The 21125-nt window shown below is 42.3% G+C and overlaps 2 protein-coding genes across 8 annotated transcripts in view; both read right to left on the bottom strand.

Annotated features, from left to right (window-relative positions):
• LOC110524502 (flavin-containing monooxygenase 5) overlaps positions 1-5932 on the bottom strand; it is a 35517-nt gene extending 29585 nt beyond the window's left edge. For 2 of the 4 annotated variants that reach the window (XM_036978297.1, XM_036978299.1), the window contains exon 1: positions 4732-4888. The gene's annotated coding sequence lies outside the window, so the exon portion shown is untranslated. Of the gene's footprint in view, positions 1-4731; positions 4889-5675 lie in introns of those variants that run through there. The other 2 variants (XM_036978295.1, XM_036978296.1) reach the window with 2 other exon arrangements.
• Positions 5933-7563: 1631 nt separating this feature from the next.
• The window catches only part of LOC110524501 (flavin-containing monooxygenase 5), a 28258-nt gene continuing 14696 nt past the window's right edge, over positions 7564-21125 (bottom strand). For all 4 annotated transcript variants that reach the window (XM_021604214.2, XM_021604215.2, XM_021604213.2 and 1 more), the window contains exons 3-10: positions 20355-20543; positions 20057-20222; positions 19680-19822; positions 11783-11979; positions 11580-11715; positions 11021-11240; positions 10794-10866; positions 7564-10700 (exon numbers count right to left, since the gene is read on the bottom strand). In XM_021604214.2, the coding sequence (XP_021459889.1) occupies positions 10265-10700; positions 10794-10866; positions 11021-11240; positions 11580-11715; positions 11783-11979; positions 19680-19822; positions 20057-20222; positions 20355-20543 (1560 nt within the window). In that variant the 3' untranslated portion in view covers positions 7564-10264. The remainder of the gene's footprint in view (positions 10701-10793; positions 10867-11020; positions 11241-11579; positions 11716-11782; positions 11980-19679; positions 19823-20056; positions 20223-20354; positions 20544-21125) is intronic.

The following is a 21125-nucleotide window of genomic DNA, read 5'->3' as shown; positions in this document are numbered from 1 at the left end:
ACCGGGCTGTGGGGGAGCACTGGAGCTCTGGTGCGCAACCTTGGCACCACCTCCCCAGGCTGGATAACCACTCTAGCCCGGACCCTCCAGAGTGCATGCACAGGTTGAACCGGGCTGTGGGTAAGCACGGGAAATCTAGTGCTTACTACACGCACCTCTCCCTTAGGCTCCACTCCCACATTCGCCCGGCACGAGCGGAGCGCAGGCAGAGGACGCACTGCACCCTCCCAGCGCCCCGGAGACACAGCACGCAGAGCCGGCGCAGGATATCCTGGACCAAAACTGCGTACCGGCGACCAGACCCGCTGAGCAGGCACCATACGCCCTGGCTCGATGCCCGCACTCGCATGACACTCTCGGGGGGCTGTCCTATAGCGCACCGGGCTATGGCCACGTACTGGCGACACCGTGCGCTTTTTTCTGCTACCTGGCTTAGCTCCACCCCTCGTGTGCCCCCCCCCCCCAAAAAAAACATTTTTGGGGCTGTCTCTCGTACCTGTCGCACTGCCGTGCTGCCTCCTCATATCGCCGCCGCTCAGCTTTCGCTGCCTCCAGCTCTGCTTTGGGGCGGCGATATTCCCCAGCCTGTGCCCAGGGTCCCTCTCCGTTCAGTATCTCCTCCCATGTTCAGGAGTCCTGTGATACCGGCCGCTGTTGTTGCTGCTGCTGCCGTCGCTGTTTTATACCACGCCGCTTGGTCCTTGGTTGGTGGGTGATTCTGTCACGGCCGTCCTCCTCTTCATCTGAAGAGGAGAGGCGAGATGGATCTGAGGACCAATACGCGGCGTGGTAAGTGTCCATGGTCAATCTTTAATAAAGAAAGTCGTGAACACTGAAAACTATACAAAACCAGTAAACAAAATAACAACCGTGAAGCTAATCATATGGACTGTGCTGAAACAAGCCATCAACATAGACAATCACCCACAAACAAACAGTGCAACCCAGGCTACCGAAGTATGATTCTCAATCAGAGACAAATAATGACACCTGCCTCTGATTGAGAACCATACTAGGCCGAAAACATAGAAATGCCCCAAAACATAGAAAAACATACATAGACTGCCCACCCAACTCACGCCCTGACCATACTAAATAAATACAAAACAACGGAAATAAAGGTCAGAACGTGACAATTGCTGATATGGCTAACTTGCTTAAACAAATGTGGTTACTCTGGACTCCTTGTGGATTTGAGTAAGTTGATAAGAACCGCATTCTCCTTCAATAATAACAAACAGCATAATGAGTTTTGACTTTTGAACCATACACAAACATTATTACATGTATGTTCAGTAAATTCATGTTTATTCTTATATCATTAACACGTAGCATTAAGTATAAGCAAGTGCAAGCAAACGAGCTGCGACGAGGTAGGCCTATTCATTCATCACTACAGACAGAAATTGAGACAGATGTTAGTTCAGATAAATTCAGCAACATGAGGCCTTGACTCCTCTTTAAGTCACCACACACACAGAGAGAGAGAGAGAGAGAGAGAGAGAGAGAGAGAGAGAGAGAGAGACACTTGGTTAGCCTACCATTTGAAGTATTTTAGGAAGGAAAATGCAATCATGAGGATCCACTTTTATATACAATATACCGACACACAGACCACACATTGCGCAAACAAAACAACCCTCGCAATATCAACTGGAATTACATGGGTCTATTACTGTACTTTTTGTTGAAAACAAATATTTGAATTTAAAGAGACTGTCACTGGCAAACATGGCTACAGACCCAACAACATTATATAGTATCTCCTCCTCGTAAAGAAATGCACAAGCTAATTATAATACACAAAGTAAGCAAAACTATGAAATCCTTCCAACTTTGCCTAAAATCAGGAAGACACTAATGAAATAGACCTATATAACAATATGCCTATAACAAGTGAGATGCACAAACTATGGCATAAGGGAACGATGAGTGGATAAGAGGCTATCCCTAATTTCGATTAAGACATTAATGAATGAGATCAGATGGACGTGGTCAATATAACTATTTGTTCAGCACTTTTGAAATGTACAGCGACAGAATTGAGAACATGGGCTCTTCTTACAGTATTCTCCCTGTACACCAAGTCAGAACCAAAGGATAAATAAAGGGGGCATATAGACAGACAGAGAAAGCTCTTACAATATTGGATAATGACATTTCTCTAATTCAGGCTATAGGCTACATGTGCACCACCAAGTCAAAGCAGTAGGCTAAGTTCTGAGGGGAAATGAATCAAATGATTAGGGTGAGGCACATGGGCTATTAACAGCTTACTACACAACATACACTTACTTTCTTAGCTATAGTATACATATCTCCCTGGCATATTACATAATTTATGCAGCAGCATACAATACAGTTTTGGACTTGTTGTGCTGTGCTCACTTGAACAGGAAGATGGAGTGGAGGTCTTTCTTGTGGGCAAATTTTGTCATCAAACTTCGTCATCAAAGTCTGGCCTTCCCTGGATGTATGATGCTTTCAAGACAACTGGGAACTAAAAACAAAACAAGGTTGAATCATGACATCAGTGATGTTCAGGTTGGGGCTCTAGAAAGAGGCCCAAGTTCCCGACTTGGAATTCTGAGTATTCAACCTTTTCAAAACTTATTTTCCTAGTCGGAGCTATTTTTCCCCCCAGAGTTCCCAGTTGTCTTGAACTCACTGAAGTCTGAGATTTCCCAGTTCCGAGTTTCCAGTTATTTTGAACACGGCAGAAGTCATGCTGGAATGACAGCATGGCCAATGTATTCAACCTTTTCTGTCTCATGGTGTTGCATGTTAATGTTTATCCTTATAAGCTTGGAAAAGAGACCCTTTCAGATAGGTGTTTTAAATCCTTGAACCCAGACTTGGACCACACACCCTCTCCACCGAATAGCAGGCAGGGGAAGCAAAACAGGGATTGCTTTGCAACGTTTGCAGTTTGCCACTGATTCATTCAAAACCACTCGTTGTTGAATTCGCAATTTCCTATTTGGTTTTATCTATAATTTCTCTTTATATGAGAAGGATTGAAAAGGATTTGCCAGTAGATTGTCGACGTGATTCATGAGGATGACTGCTTGTCTAAGCTTTTTTAATATACATATATATATTTTAGCTAAGATTGAAAGTATGATGTATCAGTCCAATCAAAGCTATGGTAACAGAACACTGAGCCAATCACGGCTCAAATAGAGAAGATTACCAAAGCCTACACTCTGTATTTTCTGCTGGCTGCCCCTCCTCCACAGAAAGCAGTGAGCTAGGCTGAAACACCTGCATTTTGGAGTTGCCTAAACAGGTGGGGCTCAAAACACCTGTCCTGAATGACGGGTCGTCACTAAGCATAAATAAAACAGCGCTACACTTTTTATTTTTCTAAACTCAGCAGAGAACATTCTCTCGCTCCATTCTGCTCAGCTCTAATCTTGAGGGGCGTGTCTTTAAAACATGCATCCAATCCCCTTGATCCCTTACATAAACTAGACCGATCACATGCTTCAATGTGCAGAGGTTCACAGTACTGTGGCAAGACAGGACAATAAACTTTTTTTCTATTGTATTATTGACTGTATGTTTGTTTATTCCATGTGTAACTCTGTTGTTGTTTGTTTCGCACTGCTTTGCTTTATCTTGGCCAGGTCACAGTCTTGTTCTCAACTAGCCTACCTGGTTAAATAAAGGTGAAATAAATAAATAAATAAAATGACAGCGTTGCAGGCGCAGATGCTCAGATAAGAGCGTCTAATGTATGTCTCATCCTCCCGCCTCGCTTCCTTCTCAAATCCCATTGGATGAGAAAGTCAGAAGTCCCACTCCAAAGGCGAGTGACTTATTTTAGAAGGTATTGTTTTGAATTATAATGGCCCAACCAAAGCAAGCTGGGCGGGCGGGTTGTCTAGTTTGACACCTCTCAATTATTACAGTAGAGTTTTTGACCAGAGGATGCGCCTACTCTTGACATGCTTCACTTCACTTGAAATTTGCATTACCAAAAAAATCGCTCCGCTAGCAAGATTCTCGCCGTTCCCTTCCCACAATCCCCTGCACATTCCTCCGTGTGCACATGTTAAAAAATAATGGGGGCGGACCTTCGCCTGCTGAATGGCAAATATGCATAAAGATAGTACAATTAAGATATGACGTCATCGTTTGAGCACTATCCAGACTTTTTAAACTATGGTTCAATAAATCAGCACAATCTACTTTTTTGAGATATGGACTATCCTGCTAGCATACAGTCCACTACTCTGCCTGTCTCCTCCTTTCCACCCGCCTTGCTCTGCTTGCCCGCCCGCTTCTGGAGAGTGGAGTTCGTTTTGCAAGGCCCGGTGTATCGGTTGGGTGGAAATTCACTTAAGGACCAATGGAATGGTCTAAAACCCAAAACTCCGCTTACCCGAGGCACCTGGCCATGCAAAACGATCTCCACCAGTTTTCGCTTCAGTTGTTTTGTGCCTGTTCTTCACACGCTTATTCGCCCGCTCTCATTGGCTAGAATATCCCACCCTGATCTCGCCTCCTGCCTGCCTTCCATAGTTGAGGACATGTATTTCCATTGTTAGAGGGGTCACTCGACTATCTTGTCAATATAATAAATAATTGGAATAGCTAGATTTTGCTGTCTATTTTCCAAGAACCTGTTTGCGAAGTTATTGTTAACGTTATAACGCAAAATAAGATACTGTATATTTACATTGTTCTACGATTAAAGTACGACTTCGAATAAAACCGTGGTCTTACCTCGTATTATCCCGAAAAAAAACTGCAAATAGAAGTTCAGGTAACTTGCTTGTTGAAACACAAATCGTCAAATGTATAAAGTTGAGGGCAGAGTCTAATGGCGTTTATATAATCATTGGCGGGGTGCCTGCTTGTGTTATAAGGTCCTTGCTCTCCGGGATTCTTGGGAAGTCCCAAACCACATTGAAGTTGAAATGTAACATGGCAGTTGCTACATTTTTTGGACCTATTATATTAATTATATGTATCAAATCGAATACAATTGTATTTGTCACATGCGCTGAATACAACAGGTGTAGTAGACCGTACAGTGAAACGTGTACTTACAAGCCCTTAACCAACAATGCAGTTAAGAAAAATAAGTGTACTAAAATAAACTGATGTAAAAAAATAAAGAAATAATAGAAAAATAACAAATAATTAAAGAGCAATAATAAAATAACAGTAGCGAGGCTATATATACAGGGGATACCGGTTCAGAGTCAATGTGCGGGGGCACAAGTTAGTCGAGGTAATATGTACATGTAGGTATCAATATAACCATTGATTCTTGAATAATATAACTTATGCCTCACTGTCCAACCACATCAGAACCCTACATATAATATTGTATTACTCCAATGTCTGTAAACAAAGAACATGTAAAAGCCTCAAACTATCATTTTTACATCATGGATGGTCAACTCTTGCATTCATAGCGCTGACCCCTCCTGATCTCGCCTCCTGCCTGCCTTCCATAGTTGAGGACATGTATTTCCATTGTTAGAGCGGTCACTCGACTATCTTGTTAATATAATAAACAATCTTTGGAATAGCTAGTTTTTGCTGTCTATTTTCCAAGAACCTCCTTGCAAAGTTATCGTTAACGTTATAACGCATAACAAGACACTGTTATATTTACATTGTTCTATTATGTATGACTTCGAATAAAACCGTGGTCTTACCTCGTATTATCCCGAAAAAAAATCTGCAAATAGAAGCTCAGGAAACTTGCTTGTTACAACACAAATCGTCAATAGTGTGACGACCCTGGGTTTATAACCGCGGAAATCGGTTTTGCCGCGCGAACATGCTTTTGCGTCACAGTCGATAGCGCGCCGGACCTCGGGCTCGAAGGTCGAGGGTTCGAGATCTGCTCCCTGCTGTTTCATTACATTGGTGTCAGAAGTGATCGGACCTTGCATCCACGACAGTGCGTGTGCTTGGCCGGCGAGCGCGTTCCTGTAAGACGTAGAGCCGCAAGCTAGCACGAGGACGCACTCTTTGAAAGGAGGGAGTAATTTAACGACCCTTGGTTTATAAGCGCGGAAATCGATTCTGCCGCGCGAGCATGCTTTTGTAGCACAGTTGATAGCGCGACGGACCTCGGGCTCGAAGGTCGAGGGTTCAAGACCTGCTCCCTGCTGTTTCATTACAATATCTAATGTTGAAGGCAGAGTCTTATGGCGTTTATATAATTAATTGGCGGAGTGACTACTTGTGTAAAGGTCCCTACCACATTGAAGTTGAAATGTAACATGGTAAAGGGACAATCAGCAGTTGCTACATCCAATTTTGGATTTATAAATTAATTATATGTATCAAATCGAATACAATTCTATTTGTCACATGCGCTGAATACAACAGGTGTAGTAGACCTTACAGTGAAACGTGTACTTACAAGCCCTTAACAAACAATGCAGATAAGAAAAATAATTAAGAAAGTGTTTACTAAAATAAACTGATGTAAAAAATACAGAAATAATAGAAAAATAACAAATAATTAAAGAGCAACAATAAAATAACAGTAACTAGGCTATATACAGGGGATACCTGTTCAGAGTCAATGTGCGGGGGCACAGGTTATTCAAGGTAATATGTCCATGTAGGTATCAATGTAACCATTGATTCTTGAATTATATCATTTATAAAGCCAACTGTCCTACCCCATCAGAACCCTAAATATACGTTTGTTTAGCTGCCTCGCTTCTAGTCCTTAGGAAACTTTGCAGTATTTTGTTTTTTAATGTAAAATTTCTTACAAAATGTACAAGCATTTCGCTACACTCGCAATAACATCTGCTAACCATGTGTATGTGACCAATAAAATTTGATTTGATTCACAGAAAGAGAGGTAACCAAAGAACAGTGCTAGCTGCCTGTGTACTTGAATTAAACGGTAACTACATAAATATATATATATTTATTTATCCCAGACCTCAAAAGTGGTCTCCTGATGTGGTTTAATAGTTCTATTAATTGAATGTTCTATTAAAAGTGTGACTTTGAGAGCAGAAACCTGTGAATTGATGACTCTTTTATCTAGTTCAATAGGCCTACTATTAGCCTACATGCACAGTACAGTTTGGGTTGGCCTGACTGTGAAAAAACAATATGATATTTATAATTTTAGGTCATTCAGAGTACATGTTACTGTTTCTCGTATAATTTTCCCACACGGGGCTCCTTTCCTTTGCCGGGCAGGCCGTTTGGGAAATGTTAAGCAAAATTACAGTATACCCACTTCTCCAGACACCACTTGCATGGCGCGTATAGGGTGGACTGACTGAGGCGGCCTGTCTGTCTTTATTTGAATTTGCCTCTATTAAAAGGGATACTGTAATCAGGGATTTTGGGAATGAAAGAGCCATTGAACACGCAGATTGGCATGTGCGTTTTTCTGTTGCTCATTAGAAAAACAAGATTTCAGTCTTGGAGTTGTTTCCTGGCCGATTCCGCATTGGTTAATAATGATTGTCCCCCATGAGAAACTACAGACATGGAAGCCTATTTCACTTCCTCAAAATCCCCAGAATGAATCTAAGATGACTCAAGAAATCTGTAATTAATGTATGTTTTTGTAGAGGATGTTTTATTTGCATACTTTTACATTTAAGGTGTTTTGGTGCAGTATTTCTCAAGTAGAAAATGTGTGACACTGGGTAGGTCTTTCTCACTGTCTATGCTATTCGAGAGAGTAATCACCGCAGCTGTTCACCCCATGTTAGTGGGCAAATGGACATCAAATCAAAACCCAACCTTCATTTGACACACACAGCTGTTCCAAACTCCATTTTAGATGAGATTGACTATGAAAAATTATCCTTTTTACACTTTATAGTCAATTTTGACACTAGAATAAATGTTTGACTCATATCGATGCCACATAGGAAGTTTTGAAGGGATTTGTTGCTTTTTAAATGGTAGTCACACTTTAAGCTGTTTTTCTACCTACTCAAGAGTCAGATGAACTTATAAATACCATGTTTATAGCTCTACATGCAGTGTGAAGGAAGTTAGAGGTAGTTTCACAAGCCAATGCCAACCAGCGTTAGCCAAAGACTGGGAATCTATAGTTACAGTAACATACGCAGTAACAAACATTTTAATGTAGGCCAATTGATAAAAGCTGGTGGGTAATGTGTCTCGGTAATTAATCCAACAAACTGCCCCAATCAATGCATTTCAATGCGTTTCAATAACTGTATTAATCAAACTATTTAATAGATTATAAAATATTCATATAAAATCATCTCCATTCATTGACAAATACTTATTTTCAACTCCTGCCAGGCCTACTTTACTTGCAGGGGCCAAGGCAAGCTCTATTGCAGGGCATATCCCTGTTCATGGAGGGCTACCATCCTGTAGGTTCTCACTCCAACTTTTAATGTAGCACACCAGATTTAATTAGCTGGTTGATAAACTGAACCATGCTGCTTTCATAACCAAGTGGGAAGGTGGTAATTACCCGTTGTAAAGTCGTAAATATGAGGTGGGTACATTTACGCTTTGAACTGGGAAATAAACATGTACGTCTTTAGAAGGCTTGTGATTGAGCAAAACAGTCAGTTTCTGCCCATAAAAAGTATATGCAGAGCTGCTTTCACTTTCTAAATAAAAAAAAATAACAGAATGAATTTTGTATCAACAATTTGTATTTAGTTCTTATCATGAACAACAACTGCTGAAGATGCCGCCAGGCTTGTAGTCTTTTTGTTGACAGTGATGTCAGAGGTGCAAGTGGGAAACTCAGAGCACAGTAATGAGACAAGTTTCCCACTACTAATTACCAGTTGGAGGGCCATTCAACTGGATTCTTCCCAGTTGTTTGTGGTAAATATTACCACCTTCCCACTTGGTCATGAACGCAGCATCAGGTTAGTTACAACTGGGGTTGGTGCGAAAACATACGAGGGCAGCTCTCCAGAAACAGGGTTTGATAGCCTTGCTTTATTGCATTCTCTTGTACATTTTCTCTAATAAGACAGCACAATGGTCTTAGTCTACAGTAGTTGTCTTTCACACACTTAGCCTACCCCCTGCACTTATGGGCCCATTGCAACCAACAGGCAGAACTTAACACGCAGTTGTATGTTAGCACTTGATGCTACTAAATGGGAAATTACATGCACCTAAGTGTTAAGACAAACTTGCTTTCAACCAAAAACCCACAAGAATAAACCCACAGATCAGTTGATCTCGTGTTGTTACCGTGTCAAACAAGTCTGATACCAAACATCTACTCCCCCCCCCCAACGAAGTCTCAAACTATAAGGATCATTCCTAATCAGAAGGCTGGTAAATAATGTAAAATGCATATTGTAAGAATATTAGGGCTGCCAAACTATAAAAACATGTAATTGAGTTAATCGCAAGATTTCCTATGATTAATCACGATTAATGGAAAATTCAGAAATTGCTCAAATTAAGCTGTGATTTAAGATGTTTTATTCAAAAGTAACGGTTAGCAAAATCGGGTAGATTGATAAAGCACACTTTCTTTAACCTCAATTTCATCTTGTTTTGACATCGCATTGTTGTTTTTAGCTGTATAGATTGTTTTCAGTGTATTTTGTGCGCTTTTAAACAATTCGATTAACCACGATAAAAATAAATGTGAGCACTAAAATTACAAAAACGTAATTTGAGTTAACTGAATAACTCTTACAGCCCTAAAGAATAAAGTATTATATATTCATATAAACATACCAATATAACTAGAATATAATTTGTGTCATCTGAAAAACCTTGATTAGACTATAATTGAATACAGATTATATTAACTCAATCATGATTGGCTTGATTTTGTTACACATTTTAGATGTGAACAGTTTAGGGATATTTTAGCCATACTTAATTACACAAGTAATAATTCATGAATTACATTTGTAAATTAATAAGTAATGAGTGCACCAACATGAGTTTCCCCTTCATATAACCTATATTGCCACAGTATAATTGCGGTCTTAAACAAGAAATTACTATTGTAGTTGTACTGAATGATTATCAAATAGTTAAATCACCCCTTAGTCAGCCGATTACCAGGTTTTATTTCTACCAAAGATAATACCCTGCAGAGTGTGAACATGTTGGGAGAAAACAGGACTAACTTAACACCAACCTCACACGTAGCTCTGCTTTTTGGGAGCGGCAAATTTGGAAGCAATTGAGATCATCTGTACGGGTGATGTTAACGTGTATTGATGGTTTAACCAGAGATCACCTGGAGATAAAATGGTGGCCAACAGTGGTTGCAATAGACCCATAGTGTTCATTTCCACCCCCACATGGTCTCAGATGGACTGTACAGCTTATAGAGGAGGCCTGTGGGATGTGAGAGGAGTGATGAGAGACTGTGTCTAGTATAGAGGGTTAGTAGGAGAACAGCGCCAGACAGGGTCAATGTCAGTCTCAGACTACAGGAGGCTCTGGTTCTGCTCTCTGGTTGTGCAGCCATCCTGGTCCTGAATGGCTGGGCTACTCGCTCCCACTGGGTGAGGATAGCCTGGCGGGCCCCGTCCCACTGCCCTGGCCCTCTCAGACGGTACTGGTACGGAGTGCAGGGCCCCAGCAGCACACGAAGCCCCACACCAGGCTCCCTCAGCAGCAGCCCTAGGAGGTTGGGTCGAACCCCTAACTCCTCTGCCATGGAGTCCAGGTAGGGGATATGGTCCACCTGGAGAGGGTGACGCTCCAAACAGGCAAACCTGGAGGGAGAGGGAGATGTACACAGGTGAATAGTTTGTTACCTATTAGCAAAATAATGATGGGAGTGTAATAACGCATGGTTGTTGTCCCACCTGTTTTGCAAGGTGCTGGTGTCTCTCTTTATGTCCTGCAGCATGGCTTCTTCAGAGGGCAGAGTTAGTAACCCTGGAGCAAGAAATGATGTATTCACACATTAATAATGACAACAACCTCAAAGCTTCAATCACTCACATTCAAATACACTAGCCTACCCAACAACTTCAGACACAGAGCTGGACAATTCAGGAAAAGGGGAGTTAATGAGTTAGTTAGTTTTTACCTTTAAAGACCCGGGTGGCCCAGCGGGCCTGCATCTCAGCCAGAGGGTTGATGGCTCCCAGGTTACAGACGAAGCCCACTACAGCCAGACTGGGCCGGGCAAGCCCAGGGGGGAACACATTACGGTACAGAGACAGGCGGTGACTGCTATTAGCCAGCAGACCCGAAGGCAGGAAGGGAAAGTCATAGTTGTAGCCGGTGGCAAACACCACAACATCCACCTAGGAAGGTGAGGTAAGGTAGGTGAGAAGGGAGGAGGTGAGAGTGTGTGTGTGTGTGTGTGTGTGTGTAACAGTATAACTTTAGACCGTCCCCTCGCCCATACCCGGGCGCGAACCAGGGACCCTCTGCACACATCAACAACTGACACCCACGAAGCATCGTTACCCATCGCTCCACAAAAGCCGCGGCTCTTGCAGAGCAAGGGGAACTACTACTTCAAGGTCTCAGAGCAAGTGACGTCACCGATTGAAACGCTATTTAGCGCGCACCACCGCTAACTAAGCTAGCCGTTCACATCCGTTGTGTGTGTGTGTGTGTGTGTGTGTGTGTGTCTGTACCTTGTCCACAACACTGCCGTCCTCAAACGCCACACTGGAGCCTCTGATCTCCCTGATGTTAGGTTTGATCAGAACACGACCAGAGATGATTCGACCAGGCAGGTCATCATTCACCACCGGGATCTGGGCAAAGAACCTGAAATAGATGGATCGGTCAGCCAGCCAGCCAGCTAGCCAGTCAGTCAGATATGTATAGAGCATACCCGTGTTTTGGCTGTAGGCCGTACAGTCTGTGGTCAAAGCTCTGGTTCAGATTCTTCTCCATCATCCAGGTAATCCAGGAGGGGAAGAGCTTCTGCAGCAGCTTGTCCAATCGTGAAGTGCCCACCAGGTCACCTGGCAAGCCCCCTGCCCCCACCCTGCTGACCACCCATGCCCCCTTCCGTGTGCTGAGGTACACCTGTAGACCAGGAGAGGAAGGGTTAATGATCTTTGTCAGAGGTGGCCTAGTTTCATTATACACCGACGATATCTTACATTGTTTAGATAAAGTATCTCAATACCTCCCAAACGCTTTGAAGATCATAGACAGATTCAGCACCATCTCAAATTATAAAATAAATCTAACCAAATCTGCCCTACTGCCTCTCAAGACCCCGATGGAGGACTCCATCTCTACTATTGGAATCACAATAGTTTTCCATTTTAATATTTAGGAATAAATATATTTCCTTCCATAGATAAAACCATTTCTAGAAACTTCAACAGAACAATCAAGTCAATACGACCTCAGTAGATAGACTAACATCCCAGTTGCGTTAATTGCCACTGATGAATTTCTGTGCAGTGCCTTCAGAAAGTATTCACACCCCCTGACTTTTTCCACATTTTGTTGTTACAGCCTGAATTTAAAATGTATTAAATTGAGGTGTTGTCACTGGCCTACACACAATACCCCATAATGTCAAAGTGGAAATTCTAATTAAATAAAAAGCTGAAATGTCTCTTGAGTCAATAAGTATTCAATCCCTTTGTTATGGCAAGCTTAAATAAGTTCAGGAGTAAAAAGTTGCTTAACAAGTCACATAAGTTGCATGAACTCATTGTGTGTGCAATAGTGTTTAACATGATTTTTAAATGACTACCTCATCTTTGTACCCCACACATACAAATATTTGTAAGGTCCCTCAGTCAAGCAGTGAATTTCAACCACAGATTCAATCACAAAGACCAGAGGTTTTCCAATGCCTCACAACGTTCTTGGCCCTAACCAGTCAGGGCTTCAAGGTGGTTCACTCAACCAAGACTGTTCTTCTCTGTGTCAGAGGCTCTCTGCACTGCCAAAGCTGACTCTCCTCTGTTCTCATCCTCCTAGATCTATATGCTGCCTTTGACACCATGAACTATCAGATCCTCCTCTCCACCCTCTCAGGCTCTGCACACTCTTGTATCCTACCCAGCAGGCCACTCCTACCAGGTGACGTGGAGAGGATCTACGTCTGCAACACATACACTCACTACTTGTGTCCTCCGGGGCTCTGTTCTAGGCCCTCTCCTCTTCTCTCTACACACCAAGTCACTCGGTTCCGTCATATCCTCACTCGGCTCTGTCATGGTATCCCCTGTCATTGCTATGCGGATGACACTCAACTACTTTTTCCTTCCCCCTTCTGGCACCCAGGTGTTAACACGCATACCTCCGTGCCTGGCAGATATCTCAACTTGGATGATGTCGGCCCAACACCTCAAGCTCAGCAAGACTGAACTGCTCTTCCTCCCAGCAAAGGCCTTCCTACTCAAAGATCTCCCCATCATGGTTGAAAAGAGTGTCGCCCTCCCATAGTGCAGAGAATCTTGGTGTGACCCTGTCGTTCTCTGCACACATCAAAAGCAACGACCCGCTCCTGCAGGTTCATTCTCTACAATATCCATAGAGTACAACCTTTCCTCACACAGGAAGCGGCACAGGTCCTAATCCAGACACTTGTACTCTTCCGTCTGAAATACTGCAACTCGCTGTTGGCTGGGCTCCCTGCTTGTGCCATCAAACCCCTGTAACTTATCCAGAACGCAGCAGCCAGCCTGGTTTTCAACCTTCCCAAGTTCTATCATGTCACTCAGCTCCTCTGCACATTCCACTGGCTTACAGTTGAAGCTTGCATCCACTACAAGACCATGGAGCTCACCTATGGAACAGCAAGAGGGGAAGGTTGCTCTAACCCTACACCCTACCCCGAGCACTCCGTTCTGCCACCTCTAGTCTATTGACCCTCCCATCCCTACGGGAGGGCAGTTCCCGCTCATCCCAGTCCCACCCCAATGGTGGAACCAGCCTCCCCCTGAAGCTAGAACAGCAGAGTCCCTGACCATCTTCCGAAAACATCTGAAACCTTACCTCTTCAAAAAGTATGTTAAATAATCCTCCTCCTCACCTCGACCCCTTCTAGCGCTGACTCTACTGACAGCCACATTGAGGAAAAATGTACTTTCTATGCCTGTGATATGTGGTTGTCCCACCTAGATATCTGAAGATGAATGCACTAACTGTTAGTCACTCTGGATAAGAGTGTCTGCTAAATGACTAAATTGTAAATGTAAAATGCAAAGAAATCGCACAGGGATTTCACCAGGAGGCCAATGGTGAATTTAAAACAGTTCAATTTTAAATGGCTGTGATAGAAGAAAACATTGTTACTCCACAATACTAACCTAATTAACAGAATGTAAAAGAAGCCAGTACAAAATAAAACATATTCCAAACCATGCATCCTGTTTGCAACAAGGCACTAAAGTAATAGTGCAAGAAATGTGGAAAAGCAATTCACTTTTTGTCCTGAATACAAAGTGTTATGTTTGGGGCGAGTCCAATGCAACACATTACTAAGTACCATTCTCCATATTTTCAAGCATAGTGGTGGTTGCATCATGTTATGGGTATGCTTGTAATAGTTAAGGACTGGGGAGTTTCAGGATAAAGCAGAAATTGAATGGAGCTAAGCAGAGTCAAAATTCTAGAGAAAAACCTAGTTTGGTCTGCTTTCCACACAACCCAGCGAGATGAATTCACCTTTCAGCACAACAATAACTTAAAACACAAGGCCAAATATACACTGGAGTTGCTTACCAAGAAAACATTGAAGGTTCCTAAATTTCAGAGTTACAGCTTTGACTTAAATCTACTTGAAAATCTATGTCAAGACCTGAAAATGGTTGTCTAGTAATGATCAACAATCAATTCAACAGAGCTTGAAGAATGTTTTAAATAATAAATGGTCAAATGTCACACAATCCAGGTGTGGAAAGCTCTTAAGAGACTTTCCCAGAAAGACATTTCAATAAATGTGCAGACAGAAATTGTAAACATGGTTCCCTTTGTCATTATGGGGTATTGTGTGTAGATTGGTGAGAAAAAAACATATATTTAATCAATTTTGAATTTAGGCTGTAACACCCCAAAAATGTGGGATAAGTAAAGGGGCATGGATACTTTCTGAAGGTACTGTTGTTCAAATGCTTCCCTTCTCTCCCCCTTCTGGCTATTGGGGGAAAATAATGCATAGTGGGTTTCTAAATGTACATGACAAGGTAAGCGATCCCGGGTTAAAATTAACAAACTTACAAAAAGGGAAAGACGTAGGAGGACTAGCCGTACTAAACTTTAAAATTGTATTTCCAGGCAGGCTGGGTCCATCGACTCATGCTGTTTACGCCAAATCCTGACTCTGCCATCAGCGTGATGCAACAGGAACCGGGATTCGTCAGACCAGGCAATGTTTTTCAACTCTTCAATTGTCCAGTGTTGGTGATTGTATGCACACTGGAAATGCTGCTTCTTGTTTTTAGCTGATAGGAGTGGATCCCGGTGTTGTCGTCCGCTGCAATAATCCATCCATGACATGGATTGACGAGTTGTGCATCCTCGAGATGCCGTTCTGCATACCACTGTTGTACTGTACCATTATATGTGTCTGTTAGCTTAGGAAAGCGAATTAATGTCAAAATCGTAAAAATAAGACCTGTGCAATGTTGTGCGTAATTTTTCCAACATAATGACACTTATTTGGAGTCTGTGGCTCAAGTGGTTTGAAAGCGCAAATATTCATTGAATACCTCAGCTAACAGGCTGAGGTAAAGGCAGTTTCAAGTTGGATTATCGACAGATATTCGCGCTTTCAAACCTCAATAGCTTTCAAACCACAGACTCCAAATAAGTGTCATTATGTTGGAAGAAATTGCGCACAACATTGCACAGGTCTTATTTTCACGATTTGGACATTAATTCACTTTCCTAAGCTAATAAACATGTGGAAATGTGAGCAGCATTTTGTATTCCTAGCTGAATTAGTTAGGGAGTGTAAACAAAGTAAACTTTGTTTTTTTACTATCGAATTTCAATAGCTAATTAAACTTGACTCAAACAAAGTCCAGAATATCCACTGACTACCCTTCTATATTGCACACCCTTAAGTTTGTCCATTTTCATCTCACAAGATTATACATGAATTTTTCCAAATGTAAAATTTCAATAGCTCCTTGGTCATGTGACCAAGGTTCAGAATGTCTACTGACTACGCCTTCATATTGCACACTCTGATGTGTCTACTTTCATCTCATGCTATTAGACTTTGACTTTGATAAAATTTGATTTGATTTAAATATGTAAGCTTTGCAGGCCTTCATTTCACATGGGTGTTAAACTTCTTTTTTTAAGTTAACAAATGTTCCAGCCTCGCAATAACTATCTTTAACATGGACACTGAAAAGACCCACAAATGGCTGTATGTGGAATGGATCAAGGACAGGAGAGGTGTTCAAACATAGGTGCTTAAAGGAAGGCACACAGGCAGGCCTCATGAAAAACAATGTTTCATTTGCTCTTTTTAATCACAGTAATAGGCAGTGATGTCAGTCAGAGTGAGCTTGATAAGGCGAAATAATCATTTTCATAGCACCACTTTCATATACTGTACATTAAGACAACAAATCCTTCTACGTTGAACGCAATTTACATAACCTGATAATGACTTGATATTTGAGTGCATTCACAACAAGCCACCTGCAGACAACATACACAATGCAATAGTGCATTTGAGAGTTGTTTTTTCTGATGAAAATAATTATTTGATGCACAGCCTACTATTTCTAACTGGAAAAATAAATTCCTACGTCTTTTGTAAGTAAAATCCTTTTCCCAAATTAATTTAGGTACATTTTTGTGAAGAGGTATGAGGGTTGTGATATGGGTCATTTAATAGTAAAATATTTTAAGGGATCAATACATTTCTATATTGCTTCCCCAGTATCTGCATGAACCATCAGGCCAAGTGTTTTTGGTTGACCCTGCTGGACAGAAAGAGGGGGAATCGGAACAGGCTGCATTCAAATTCAGGTCTTAGTTATTCCATTGTACTGGATCTAATACATATTAGCATTTGACATACATTGATAAGTGTAATACTTTTTTATGACATACTGTGAAAAACTCGCTTGGCTGCTGGCTCTGTCACTTTCAGACATGCGCAGAGCAGACTGAAAGGGGAAGGGTAGCTCATGACTTGAACCACAGGGGTTCTCTGTAAAGAGAGTAATCCAAAAGGCACAGACACACCCCTTGACCTGTATGTATTCTCTCCTGATTGGCTCTGTGGTGAACTGACTAAAGTGCCAGAGGTATGATGAGAGACATCCTCCTTTGTATTTATGGGAGCAAATATTTCATAACACTTTGGATCCTATTCTTGGACAGTTAGAAGTATTACTAATTACTGTCCATGAGTAACCTCAACCTTGTGAGTCTATGGGTGTTTTGGCCAATAAAGTGCCAACTCAATTCTACCAGTCTCTCATGCCCCTATGAACAGGGACACAGGGCAATAGTTTTTCATCTAAACCAGCCCTTTTTCACTGGAGTACACTAACCCCTAATTGGGGCTCTTTTCTTTTCTACATAGTAGCAGTTTACCAGATAACAAGTCAAGAAGATCAGAAAGTAGATTGTTGTAAGGGTGTATTACATCCTGTGTGGGCCCCATTGTCATATCCATTCTGGATTCTGAGTGGTAAAATCAGAGCTGAATAATGCCTTTATGTATGTGAATACATTTTCCGCCAAGACAGAACTGCCAAAGGGGGTGGAGTTGCAATCTACTACAGAGTTCTATTATGCTATCCAGGTCTGAGCCCAAACAGTGAGCTTCTACTTTTAAAAATCCACCTTTCCAGAAATAAGTCTCACGGTTGCCGCTTGTTTACAGCCCCCCCTCAGCCCCCAGCTTCGCACTCGGCACACCATATGTGAATTAATTGCCCCCCATTTATCTTCAGAGTTTGTAATGTTAGGTGACCTAAACTTGGATATGCTTAACACCCCGGCCGTCCTACAATCTAAGCTAGATGCCCTCAATCTCACCCAAATTATCATGGAACCTACCAGGTTCAACCCCAAATCCGTAAACTTGGGCACCCTCATAGATATCATCCTGACCAACCTGCCCTCTAAATACACCTCTACTGTCTTCAACCAGGATCTCAGCCATCACTGCCTCATTGCCTGCATCCGTAATGGGTCCACAGTCAAACGACCAAACCTCATCATAGTCAAACGCTCCCTAAAACACTTCAGCGAGCAGGCCTTTCTAAATCGACCTGTCCCAGGTATCCTGGAAAGATATTGACCTCATTCCGTCAGTAGAGGTTGCCAGGTTATTCTTTAAAAGTGCTTTCCTCACCATCTTTTAAATAAGCATGCCCCATTCAAACATTTTAGATATAGCCCTTGGTTCACTCCAGACCTGACTGCCCTTGACCAGCACAAAAACATCCTGTGGTGTACTGCATTAGCATTGCATAGCCCCGGCGATATTCAACCTTTCAGGGAAGTTAGGAACTTATCAGCAGACTCAACAGCCTTGGTTTCTCAAATGACTGCCTCGCCTGGTTCACCAACTAGTTCTCAGATAGAGTTCAGTGTGTCAAATCGGAGGGCCTGTTGTCCGGACCTCTGGCAGTCTATGGGGGTGCCACAGGGTTCAATTCTCAGGTTGACTCTTTTCTCTGTATACATCAATGATGTCGCTCTTGCAGCTGGTGATTCTCTGATCCACTTCTATGCAGACACCATTCTGTATACTTCTGGCCCTTATTTGGACAATGTTAACAAACCCTACAACTCTCCTTCCGTCGTCTCCAACTGCTCTTAAATGCAAGTAAAACTAAATGCATGCTCTTCAACTGATCGCTACCTGCCCGCCCGCCTAGCATCACTACTCTGGACGGTTCGGACTTAGAATATGTGGACAACTACAAATACCTAGGTGTCTGGTTGGACTAAACTCTCCTTCCAGACTCAAGCATCTCCAATCCAATATTAAATCTAGAATCGTCTTCCTGTTGCGCAACAAAGCATCCAAACATACCATCGTAAAACTGACTATCCTACCGATCCTTGACTTCGGTGATGTCATTTACAAAATAGCCTCCAACACACTACTCAGCAAATTGGATGCAGTCTATCACAGTGCCATCCGTTTCGTCACCAACGCCCCATATACTACCCACCACTGCAACCTGTATGCTCTCGTTGGCTGGCCCTCGGTTCATATTCCTCACCAAACCCACTGGCTCCAGGGAATCTATAATTCTTTGCTAAGTAAAGCCCCGCCTTCTCAGCTCACTGGTCACCATAGCAGCACCCACCCATAGCACTCGCTTCAGCAGGTATATTTCACTGGTCACCCCCAAAACCAATTCCTCCTTAGGCCGCCTTTCCTTCCAGTTCTCTGCTGCCAATGACTGGAACAAATTGCAAAAATCACTGAAGCTGGAGACTCATCTCCCTCACTATCTTTAAGCATCAGCTATAGTGGGGCAAAAAAGTATTTAGTCAGCCACCAATTGTGCAAGTTCTCCCACTTAAAAAGATGAGGCATGTAATTTTCATCATAGGTACACTTCAACTATGACAGACAAAATGAGGGAAACAAATCCAGAAAATCACATTGTAGGATTTTTAATGAATTTATTTGCAAATTATGGTGGAACTGTGGGAAACCGACAGCGAGAACGAATGGTGCTAGAGATTGCTTAGTCTCTTCCTGTTCATGATAGCTAGGAGTTTTGCAGAGAAATACTTCCAGAAGAATCAGATGATTTCCCACTCACCTGCTCCGCTACTCTGCTGGCATCCACAGCGATGTCACCTCCAGAATTCCCGATCCCGACCACCACCACCCTCTTCCCCTGCAGCCCCTCAGCACTGCGATATTCCCAACTATGTAAGTACCTGCCCTCAAACTCCTCTATACCTGCGTGGATAAGAAAAACAAATGATAAATAATGATACACTATCATGGTAATTGATTAATGATGATAAATCGAGCATATTATTCGAATTATAAGTTGTGAGGGCTATGACTGGGATATACACATGATGTATGTAAGAAGGATGTGAGTCTATATATCTCCAGTGATAGTAGCATATAAAATGGACAATACACAATGTCACCGGGGACTATGATAGCGACAGAGTTGACAGTTACCTGGGAAGTCTTTGAGAGGCAGGTGTGGTTGTGTAAAGTGACCGGTGCAGACCATCACAGCATCAAAGACCTGAGACTCCCTCTGACCTTCTGTCCTCTCTGTCTCCACCTCCCACTGGCCCGACACTGGGAAATCTGGCCTCTGTCGCACACTCACCACAGTGGTCTGACACACACAGGTAGACAGGCAGACATGCACGCACACACCGCAAAATGAATCATTATTTACCATTGAAAGGGATCATAACATAAGATGTGACTGAATAAACATCAACTTCCTTCCTTCATGCCCCCTGACCTGGAAGACGATGTGCTTGAAGAGGTCAAAGGTCTCAGCGTAAAGTCGTAGGTAGATCAGCAGCTGGGAGTGGTGCATGTTGTTGGGAAGGTGAGCTGGAGGAGGGAAGTCGCTGTATGACATCATTTCCTTGGAGCTGTTGATGATGACTGACTGGTAGATGTTGGCCCTGCCTGGGTCTGGATGCTCCTAAAGGACAGGGACACCGACTAAGGATATGCTCCAATAGACACACAACTTATAACACCTGGCAAGTTTATTTGGTAAATATTTTCTTAACTCTTCTTGAACTGCACTGTTGGTTAAGGGCTTGTAAGTAAGCAGTTCACGGTAAGGTCAACACTTGTTGTATTCTGCGCATGTGACAAAGTTTGATTTGAAGGGCGCATCCAAATTGTTACGACTGTTATCCTCCTTATGGCCCATTAAACAAACAAAACTTTGTTAAATATGAATTACCTTTGTCAAAACTATTAATTAAACGTTAATTCTATGTCAAGGAAAATTATTTTAAAAATATAAAGGTTTGTTTTCACATAGTATAAGCACTCGGAAGCTGACATTATTTAGCATTAGTATTCTCATAGAGAATGACTGGCGGTGTTAGCTAGCTAGCTTTGTGACAAAATATTGCAAATATCGTAATGTTATCTACACAGAAAACATTTTGAACATGGTTTTAGTCTTCATTGATATTCTGTGTCTAACATTGCCATTCAAGCATTGATCTTTGATTAGGATACAGCCTCTAAGTATAACGACCATTTGATA

The sequence above is a fragment of the Oncorhynchus mykiss genome, chromosome 5 (assembly GCF_013265735.2).
Source record: "Oncorhynchus mykiss isolate Arlee chromosome 5, USDA_OmykA_1.1, whole genome shotgun sequence".
NCBI lineage: Eukaryota > Metazoa > Chordata > Actinopteri > Salmoniformes > Salmonidae > Oncorhynchus > Oncorhynchus mykiss.
This window is presented reverse-complemented; position numbering and strand designations above follow the sequence as displayed.